This window comes from Engystomops pustulosus, chromosome 5 (assembly GCF_040894005.1).
Source record: "Engystomops pustulosus chromosome 5, aEngPut4.maternal, whole genome shotgun sequence".
In the NCBI taxonomy this organism is placed as follows: Eukaryota; Metazoa; Chordata; class Amphibia; order Anura; family Leptodactylidae; genus Engystomops; species Engystomops pustulosus.
Genome location: NC_092415.1, coordinates 57118101 through 57128961, shown reverse-complemented (window position 1 = coordinate 57128961; position 10861 = coordinate 57118101). Strand labels below are relative to the sequence as shown.

The window sequence follows — 10861 nt, the reverse complement described above, 5'->3', positions numbered from 1 at the left end:
TTTTAGAGTGCATAACATTTTTTAAATCCCTTTTTAGAGCATTTTTATAGGGTATTAATTGAAAATGATCTTTTTTATGGAGCTTTTTTTTGTTTTGTTTTTTACGGGGTTCACTTTGCGGAACTAATAACGATTCTGTTTTATTATGCAGATTGTTACGGACGCAGGGATACCAAATATGTGGGGGTTTTGTGTATTTTATTCAATTGTACTGAATAAAAACCAATTTGGAGAAAATCTTGTTCATTTTAGCATCACCATCTTTTCATATGCATAACTTTTTTATTTTTCGGCTGACAAATCTGGTTAGGGGCTTATTTTTTGCGAGAAGAGTTGTTCTTTTTAGTGGGCTTATTTTGGAGTGCATAACATTTTTTAAATTACTTTTTAGAGCATTTTTTGATAAGGTATTAATTAAAAATTATCTTTTTTCGGAACGTTTTTGCGTTTTTTTTCTACGGCGTGTACCGTGCGGGTCCAGTAACGATTCTGTTTTATTATACAGATTGTTACGGACGCGGCAATACCAAATATGCGGGGTTTTTTGTGTTTTTTATACTTTATTAAGTGTTTTTATGGGAAAGTGACATTTTAGGGGCTTATATTTTTATGTATTTATTTTTTATTTATTATAATGTGTAGTGTTAAGTGTTTTTGCATATTTTTACTTCTACATACTTGAACTTAAACCAGTGATGCTCTGATCACTGGTTTAAGTTCAATACACTGCTCTACAATACTATTTTATTGTAGAGCAGTGTAAACTGTCTGAGCAAGCTTGCGCATGCTCAGACAGTTTACAGCCAGACCCGGAAGGGGTCTGGCTGCCATGGAGACTGGGCAGCTCCGGGGCGCATGCCAGTCCTCGGAGCTGCCCAGAAGTGGATCGGATCCCCCGGTAAGCGGCACGGGGGATCCGATCCACAGCGCAAACACCCTTACACGCCGCGGTCATGTTTGACCGCGGCGAGTAAGGGGTTAACACCCGCGATCGGAGCCGGCTCCGATCGCGGGTGTTAGCGCAGGCTGTCAGCTGTACTAGACAGCTGACAGCCGCTGCTTCTGGTACCGGCTCCGTTCGTGAGCCGGTGCCAGAAGCAGGACGTTATAGAACGTCCCCGTGCGCTAAGCATCTAGCGCCGGGGACGTACTATAACGTCCTGGTGCGCCTAGGGGTTAATGACTAGACAGAAGTAAGTGACCTCATTTTGATCCATGTGGTACACGACTAACTAGCTGTATCCAAGAATAAATATTTTCAATAAATAATTGCTCATCATCAGTGAGACACATCAATTCAGTTTTAAAGGGTACAAACATATTTACCAGCCGTGCTTCTACATGGTGTGTATGGCCTTCAACGCTTTACATTGCTAGTAATACATGAAATAAGGATTTCATATTTAGTATAAAGATCATGTGCAGAAGTTGTCATACAAGATCATGTCACTTTTTTTCCTGTTTATACTTTACTTTGATGTTCTTTTACATTATTTTCTCAATGATTTCAACGTTTCTCTGATTGCAATATGCTCTAATAGACTCATAATTTCACCAGGATTAGGTCAGATCTCCTTGGAGATATTACCTTAAACTTTGGTGTTCAAGTGGAAATTTGATAACATATCGTAACCTACCAAGTTGCATTTTTAATAATTTGTTAATTTTAATAATTTGTACCTGTGACCAGTTCTGAGTTTCTCATTTACACTCCAGATGTGAAGTCCTCAAATACTTTACCATAGTTAAATCGATTGTCCATTCAAGAAGCCGTTTTAGAATAATTAACTACAAAATAACCTACTCAGTTTTCCTGGGCCTAGTATCATTGAAGCCATGGTTATCTTAGTCCAGTGAGGATGTGTTGACGTGAGTCATGTGACCATTGCTACTAATACCTGAGTGTAGCAGGTGCTGTAGTAGTGACTGTCTGCTGTGATCACATATCCCTTGTTAACGTCATTGTGTTATTAGAGTAGAGATGGTCAGGAAACATTGTCACATTGGATATAGACTGGCCAGGAAAAGTAGGATGACACTATAGGAACAATTTCATTTAGACAGCAATATTGCCCCCCTTTCATTATCCCGGATAACAATTATGTTTTCTATAATGCATGTTATCTTGGTCCCTAAGAAACAAGATTTTATTTTCCTTCTAACTGTATTTAAAGGAACAAGTATTAAAAGTGTATATGGATTACTGTATATACTGATGTAAAATTGATGTGCCATCATCATTAAGCATCGACAACAATCATATGTGCATCTCAAAGTAAAACCAAGAAAACGAACAACATATAAACCATTTCGCACTTCCTCTTCCGGTCGGTGGCACTACCCCCGGTGGAATATGTATCCCCATCATATACTCATAATCCATTCCATTAGTGTCATAGTCGTAGCCGGCAACACATTGTCCCCTTTTTCAATAGTCTACCCAAGGAATATGTTTCAGTATCTCATGGTCAGGTGGATTTGCTCCTGAATTTTGAATACAGTGGAATGGAAATCCCAGGTCTCCAGTTATGTAAAATCATTTTAATGTCCTGCCTTCATATCAGAAAGCAATGTTTGACACAATACCGCTAACAATCGCTTCAGCGACACACTCCATTGCTTGCTCCCCCCATTTATTTTCCTTCTAGTGTAGCCATTTATCATTTTATCCCTAGTAATAATAACCTGCATTACTCTCATGCTCTGAATCACAGAAACCTCCTGCATCATTCATAGTTCTGCTGGCACATCCGCATACAGTATGCGACGGAATACAATGTGTCACTGGGACATCAACTTGTCTTCCATTACAAGACAATTGTATAATAATGAGAATGTTTGAATAATACTCAGAATAATGTTTACAATTTCCACTCTTGCCATCTCACACAAAGCTGAGCAAGGTTCTAGACTCTCTGGGGAGCTTAGTGAATGCAGATCATACGTGGGATAACCACTTGGTTATGTGATTCAAAATAATACATTCAGGAGCATTTATCCCTGTGCTATAAATCTATAAGCAGACAGTACAGAAATAAAGTAGCTGCAATGTATGGAAGAAAAGGTGTCCTCAGAAAGGTTTAGGTCCAGAAAATGTATCAGATACTGATACTACAGAGTTGTAATCCAGTAGGAGTTTAAGACCCCGGAGATAAATTACTTCAGTATGTTTGTATTTAAAATATTAAAAATAATCAATATATGGAAGCGATAATTTTTCTGAGCTTTGGTAAATATTGAAATTACGCAATGTACATGCGGTAAATTACACGTTACATAAAGTAAAGAAGTACGCTGGTTTTTACTAAAACAGCTTTAAAGGACATCTATCACCAGATCAAGGATTGTAAACCAAGCACACTGACATACTAGTGCATGCCCCCTCTGGCAGGATCTGCTCTTCTTTTAGCTTCTTATGCCCTTGTTTTAAAGAAGAAAAGGCTTTAAAAATTATGCCAATGAGTCTGAGGAGCACCGGGCACCATTAACTCCTAAGGCTCATTTGCATTTGCAAGGACATAAGAAGCTAAAAGAAGGGCAGATCCTGCCAGAGGGGGTACACACCAGTATGTCAGAGTGCTTGGTTTACAATCCTTGATCTGGTGATAGATGTCCTTTAAAATAGATTCAAACTATTCACAAACTTATACTGTAGACCAGTGGTGGCGAACCTATGGCATGGGTGCCAGAGGTGGCACTCAGAGCCCTTTCTGTGGGCACTCAGGCCATTATCCCACCTTCACCAAACAGGACCAAATCCACCAAATTTTCCTGCAGTCCCAAGCAACTTAAAATATACTGCTCTCAGAGCTATTTTAAAGTGACATTTCTTGGGAATTTAAACTGCTGAAAAAGTGAGGTGGTCATTGGACAGAACTGCATTGTCTTTGGAGATCCCCCTGCTGGACCCACCATTCTTCCTGGAGAGAAGCTTCAATGATGGTCTAAATTTGCCCACCTTCTTTCAACTGCATTGGTTGCCTTAGGAGAGCCAATACAATTGAATGTTGTTGAAGAACAGTTAGCAATAAGTTACTGCTTGAAATGCCATGTTGCCACTTCATGGTAAATAAGTGGATTTTGGTTGTAGTTTGGGCACTCTGTCTCTAAAAGGTTCGCCATCACTGCTGTAGACTCTTCCCTTTGCAGATTAGAATGCTGTAATCCAAGGACTCATTCAGCTGAGTAAGCGCAATGTTTAAAAGAACATTGTATAGGGGTAAATTATCTTGTAGTCTTGTAAAATTTCATTTGGGTTCTGAGCTTGTTTAATTTATCCTAGGTTACATTCACACAGCCATTGGGGGACATATATACGGCCGCCATATATACACCCCCATAGGCTGCCAATGGGCACACGCTGGGGTGTGGTGCAGCCCACTTGCGGCACAATATCGTTCTGTACCTAGGAAAATATAGTACATGTCCTATCTTTTCTCGTATTACGGCGCCGTGTGCCATAGATCTCTATGGAGAGGGACATTAGAGTTTGTCATTTTACAGTCACAAAAAAGTCACACAAAATCTTGGGCTTCCCATACAATTCTATTGCCAAGTCTGCTCAGGACAGGAGTTCACTTGCGCATAAAATTTGTGACTTTTTAATATGCCTACATTTTTTTTAAAGATATATTAGTCGCAACACTGAAAAAAGGGTTCCGCAAACTTTTGATGTTGGGTGAAAGTTGCAAATTCAAATTCACCAAATGTAAGAGGAAAAAAATAATATAAATTACCCCCCAAGTGTCTCTGATTTATCTATAACATATTGTACCACATTTATTCAAAGTTTTTTTGGTCAATTACTACAGAATTTCGTCTTAATTTAACAGGATATCACTTATATGACTACCCAAATGTCATCTGACCCTCAGCATTTGGTTTCTACACTGAAGTAACTCATGCCCACATATTTTGGATGATGATTATTTAAAAACCATGTCACACATGTCACATTATGGTCGTGTGTATTAATCCTGTGTGAGGCAAGTTGGATTCTTATCAGTGACGGCTCTTGTTACATTACAGATATCTACATCTAAAACACAGCAATAAAAATAAGCAAGATGTGCCTTTATACATTTAATTGATAAATTGAATTTATTTTCTTTTGGAAAACAATTCCAGTACTCTCCAGGCTTAGATGGCAGAGTAAACATTAATAACAGTAACATACAAGTTGGGTTAACAGATTCAAGAATTTTGGCTGTGTGTAATCATTAATATAAAAAAAGGAAAGGAAAAAAATAAGGAAACAAAATGTTTCGGACACACAAAGCAACAAAATGGTCTTCCGGAGAAATGTCGGAGGGACAATCTACATAACGACTATTGCATATATGGTAATGCTATTTGCCATACCGCAAGGCTTACAAATATATATATGTATGTATGTATGTATATATTTATATAGGCCTTATTCAAGATTTTCTTCCATTTAATGAGAAAAGCTTTTTTTTTTATTTTGTGCAAGAATCTTCTGCTGCAGTATAAAAAAAAAATTTCAGCTGTTTTATATTAAAATGACAATTAGAGACCAAGATCTACTGGAAAGGCAGTTGGAATACAGCTGGAATAAAAACAACCTTTATCCTGGTTTTCCTGCAAAGAAGCACATTTACGTCAGCCTTTTTCTTCCTAGGATTTCCATCCCTTCTCCTTGAATAGGGCCCAAGTCGGCTGTCTTTATAAGACTATTTTCATATTCAACAACATAATACATGTGCAACACTGTATATACAATAAGTTTATCCGGTGCTCAAAAGTCCAAACACATGAACATCCAACAGTTCCAATAATACAAGTTTTATGGTAAAATACAATGCTTTTTGGGATAATATACATAAACAATCAAATTTTCGTGCAAAGATTAAAAGTGTTCCCTTTTCTGTGCCTCCAAATGATCTTCAGATGAGTCTGTTTTTTGCATTAACTGCTATGTTGGGTCATTGTGTGGTTCTGAAAGACAAGAAAAAAGAAAAATTACTCAGAATGTAGTCATCTGTGCCAGACATATTTAAGTATTTCTAAAGGAAAATCTCTGAAAATTTTATGCATGGAACGTAATCAAGACTATAATAAATATTTAACAGTGAATTCATATTGCCGGGAAGAAGCAATGCCACAGCTCCCGATCAATAAGGACAGGATATGCACAAACATATCAAAAGGAAGGGTTAATTATATATGGATCACACAAGATTTGCCATGGTCATAAACAGTAATTCATTACATTTTAAAAAATATAAAGTAATAAACGTTTCAGACATGTTTGTAGCACAAAACCTTGGAATGTAGGTAATACAAATCTCAAAATCATGCTGCTAATAGGGATTTTAGTAATGAAGATCGTTATGACTTTTCTACAGGATTTACCATAGATGTGGGTCCCATTTCTGGAACATACAGCTATCTCTGAAATGGGGGTTCACAATAGTAAGGTGCCTGTAAATGTGCCTCATAAAAGCACTCCCTTGAAGAGGACCAGTCACCCAGAAATTCGGCACTAATAGTTTCTTACTAAAGTAAGCAGCTCCTAGTGCTGAAACAAACGCAGTGTTAGAATTATCTAACACTGCGGCGATGTACAATGTAAATGTGACTGCTCTCAAAGCTGTGTTCATTAGGGGGCAGGATTGTGGGCACTATTAGGGGGCGGTGACTACCGCATGACGCATGGCCGTCACAACCTATGGAGTGAGCTGGGGGGGTCCGGGAAGGAGGCAGCACCTTGGACCGCCCCCTCATGAATACACCGGACCGCTTTGAGAGCGGTCCGGAATTTACATTGTAAACACAGTGTTATCAGAGGTTTCCGATAACGCTATCATTCTAACACTGCATCGTTTGTTTTAGCACTAGGAGCGGCGTACTTTAGTAAGCCGCTACTAGTGCCAAATGTCTTGGTGACGGGTCCTCTTTAAGCAACAATGGAAAGATTTGAGCACTTCTAAACTACATAAATTCTTCAGCCAAATACAGTCTCCACAGGTGAGATGTGGCCCCCTGATTCTGAAGATAGGTGCAGATCTAAGATGGTAATAACCCTCTAAGAACATATATTTCTAGCGGCAAAAAAATATGTTACTGGGTTCATTTACCATTTCATATGTACTTAACCACACATATAACTATTTTTTATTATGAGGCTTTTTGTGTTCATCACACTCTCTGTTATCAAATATAGGAAAAATAGTGCAGCAGCCCACATCTTTTTTCTGTTATAAATAATGGAAGCAAAACTTCCGTTCAATGGGGAGCGGAAGGTAAACCGAAGACTTACCCTTTTGTTTTTTAGTTTCGAAGAAACTCTCCTAAGATTGTATGTAACGGAAACCCCGTTTCGTGGGTGTAAACTGAGCCCAAAATTTACAAATAAAGCTACATTTTACTATCATTGTACATATAGTACATATCAATAAAGTCAAAAGGTTATTTATAAATATAAAACCACATAACGGGTATTCTCATCTGAGCATTCACATTTAATCCATCCATTGGATGTTTTTTTTTTTTTATTCCTTAGTGCATTTTTCATAAATGTAGCCAAGTTGTCCCTTAGAAACGAGACTGCAGTCCTTGGATACGACCACCTCTACCTCCAGAGTGATTGCACAAAGAAACAAATTGTTATTGCAAAGGAAATGGCCTCAAGGGGTTTTACAATGAAACAAGTTAGACCCTACTGAACTTGCTAATCAGTGGGGTTCTCAGTGATGAGATAAAAAATAGAGATGTGGTTGGGGGAGGAAGGTTGCATAAAAAAAAACCCTCCTCAGTCCTTTCAGAGGTCCTGTGCCACCTGTTATAATATCCCAGAGCCTGATACAGTGCTGGAACAGGGGATGATTGGGCTCGCTCGGCCCGCTGGAAGTGGTCTGAGTGGACCCTCCTTGTAAAAAAAACAGGGGTGCGGCATATCGGGAGAGACTCAAGAGTTAAGTGCATGGGGTTTTTTTTGTTTTTTTTTAATGTAGCCCCCACCCCCCGCCTTTTTCCTGACCACAAGTTTCTTTGTATTTTTAATAACTCTCAGACAACCCCTTTCAGACCAATTCCTACTATCATAGAGAATAATATAAAGCAGTTTCCAGTTGTACTAATTCCATAATTCCATATAATGGCATAAAAGGAGCTGCTTAGGAAGGTTCCCTTCAATAAGCAATGAAAAGCTTCTTTCCCCTAACCCTAATTATGTAAACATCTGATGTATTTATAAATTTGAGAAGGGTCTTTCCAAAAACCATCAACCATTTTGTGGTTTATCAACCATCCAGTATTTTAGGTTCTTCCATTCCAGACCACTAAAAATCCCAGAATCAGCAAACATTTATAGAAAATAAAGTTTAAACTGTGTCTTCCTAAACTAACAGAAAAGTGACAAGCAGAAAGAACAGATGCTCTGTGAGCCACTATATCTGTATGTCTAAGAAAGAAGCAGAAATCATAAGACATACAGTATAAAATCCTTTCAACAGATGGTGACAGCACTGGAGCAGTATGTTTTTTTTTGATACTTCAAGAACACAAACAAAAGTAATTTATCATCACTGATTAACTAATTATGGTCATACATGCTTCTGACACCAAGGATTCTGTCTACTGTAAATATTATTTACTTAAAGGACATCAACCAACAGGATGAAGGATTGTAAACCAAGCACACTGACATACAGGTGTGTGTCCCCTCTGGCAGCATCTAATCTTCTTTTAGCTTCTTATTTCCTGGTTTTCACAGAAAAACGAATGTAAAATTATGCAAATGAGACTAGGGGGCTCCAGGCTGCATAGTTTTAAATGGAGCCTGGAGCCCCTTTAGGATAATTTGCATAATGCCTAAAGCCTTTTATTCTTTAAAACAAAGGGTATAAGAAGCTTAAAGAAAAATGGCCCCTGCCAGGGGGGGCACACACCAGTATGTCAGTGTGCTTAGTTAACAATCCTTCATCCTGGCGGTAGATTTCTTTTACATAGGACAAGCAACTGTCGTTTAGCTATTGTTGAACTACAAGTCGAGCCATTTCAACAATAGAGTTCAGGTAGGAAAGTGTGTGGGTAGTCGCAGAACAGCCATGTTCTGCATTTTTCTGCTGGCTACACAACTCCAGACACCACCATCCAGAATCAGAATGTGTTGCATTCCAACACTGAATAGTGCATGGCCCCCATATGGCAATAGCCAAAATGAAGAGAAGCCATGAAGTTAAGTTTAATATGTAGGGAACCAACCACTAATAAGGAATTATTTTCTGTGCTCCTGTGATGCCGACTGCAAAAATTGTAATGGGCGATATACAAGATTAGAAGAGATTTAATTTGAGACTGAAGAAGGAAAGTGAGGTCTTTGTTTCTCACCTTGTGGGTTCGGTCACCTTATCAGTCTTGTTTGGGTCCAAAGTGAACTCAATTAATTTAGGACTGATTTGGTATGATTTAATGTAACAAAGATAAGTTACAGAAGATGAATGATTTCATTTAGTAATGGGGTACAGAAGAAAATGGTTTGGTATAACACTCTGTAGTGGTAGATGACATGGCAATCTGAGTTGGATGGAAAAGAAAATAATAGTGAATGGCTCAGATGTGAGTAACGGAAGGCATCTGTTATGTACTCTGCTTGTGACTAATATCTTCTATACTTTATAATGTGATGATGGTCTGACATTATAATGCGACAATATTATTGGTTATTTAAGTCTCTTTACAATATAAGCATCCAACAATAACTGACAAAGAGAAACTGGTAACCTTTCCATGACTGTAACAAGTATTTCTGAACATTTTTAGTTATTATTTTGTTATATGGAGTGCGGTTTATGAATCGTAAAGGGGTATTCCCATGAAGACAAATTTCTTAACTGTTATTAATAAAAAACACATTTCACAAATATAAGTCCAACTGGCTCTATCCGTCTTGGTGGACACAATTTCAGTTGTCCCTGGTTTCCAACCCTCTTTCTTCTGACTTCAGGGTCGGCAGACATCTTGCCTGACGCTGTGGAGCTGAGATTTTCTCTGCTCTCTGCTTACCGCCCCCTCCCCCCTGCATTTCAGGATGAGCTCACACTGATACACACTCACTTACTGCTGGCAAACAACAGCAGCAGCGAGAGCTACAAGCTGCAGGCAGAAAAGTTCTTTATCCAGGGAGAGGGAGGGAGGCACATCAGATCTGATAGTGTGAGAGCAGAGATGTAGCAGTGATGACTGTGTCATTGTGTGTAATTAGCAACTCATGGATCTCATCATCTCCTCTGATCTGTCTCATCTCTCTTTCTGCGTGTCAGATGCTAGTACTATGTTTAGAAGGTAAATAAAAGTGTATATAAACCTGTACCCTGATAATCTAACCACATTGTCACCGTACAGTGCTAGATGGATCATAATGTGTCTGCTTAGAGTGTCGCCGCCACACACTGGAATTTTACACTGACCATCACCGAATGATCGGAGCTAAAACAGAAAAAAACTGAGAAAAAACTGTATAGTAAAGGGGTTAAAATGATCTTCATTGGGTAAACACCACTAGGGGATTAAATTTGAGATTTTTCTTTTGTGGGCAAACCCCTTTAAGGAATGGGGGGTGGACTCTTTACTGTGAAACCAGTTATTCAAAGGATCCGCCCATGATCAATACAATCAATCGTCTCCAAACCTCTGAACATGTAGTAAGCATGTAGTGGCAACATTCTGATGTGATCTTTGTATATATTCTTGTATCTTCGTATATTCGTATCCGAGCTGCATTTCATTTCCACACAACACAATGCTTTCAACAATGCACTCTGCCTTTAAGCGTTCTGCTTATTTTCTTGCTTTTTTTCTTCCCTTACAAAAGCAATTGCTTTCCAACAGTCCAGAT

General features: G+C 38.5%; 1 protein-coding gene across 6 annotated transcripts in view; it reads right to left on the bottom strand.

Annotated features, from left to right (window-relative positions):
* Positions 1 to 5073: 5073 nt before the first annotated feature.
* Positions 5074 to 10861, bottom strand: part of ZNF521 (zinc finger protein 521) — a 228700-nt gene continuing 222912 nt past the window's right edge. For all 6 annotated transcript variants that reach the window (XM_072152045.1, XM_072152046.1, XM_072152042.1 and 3 more), the window contains one exon: positions 5074 to 5958. In XM_072152045.1, the coding sequence (XP_072008146.1) occupies positions 5929 to 5958 (30 nt within the window). In that variant the 3' untranslated portion in view covers positions 5074 to 5928. The remainder of the gene's footprint in view (positions 5959 to 10861) is intronic.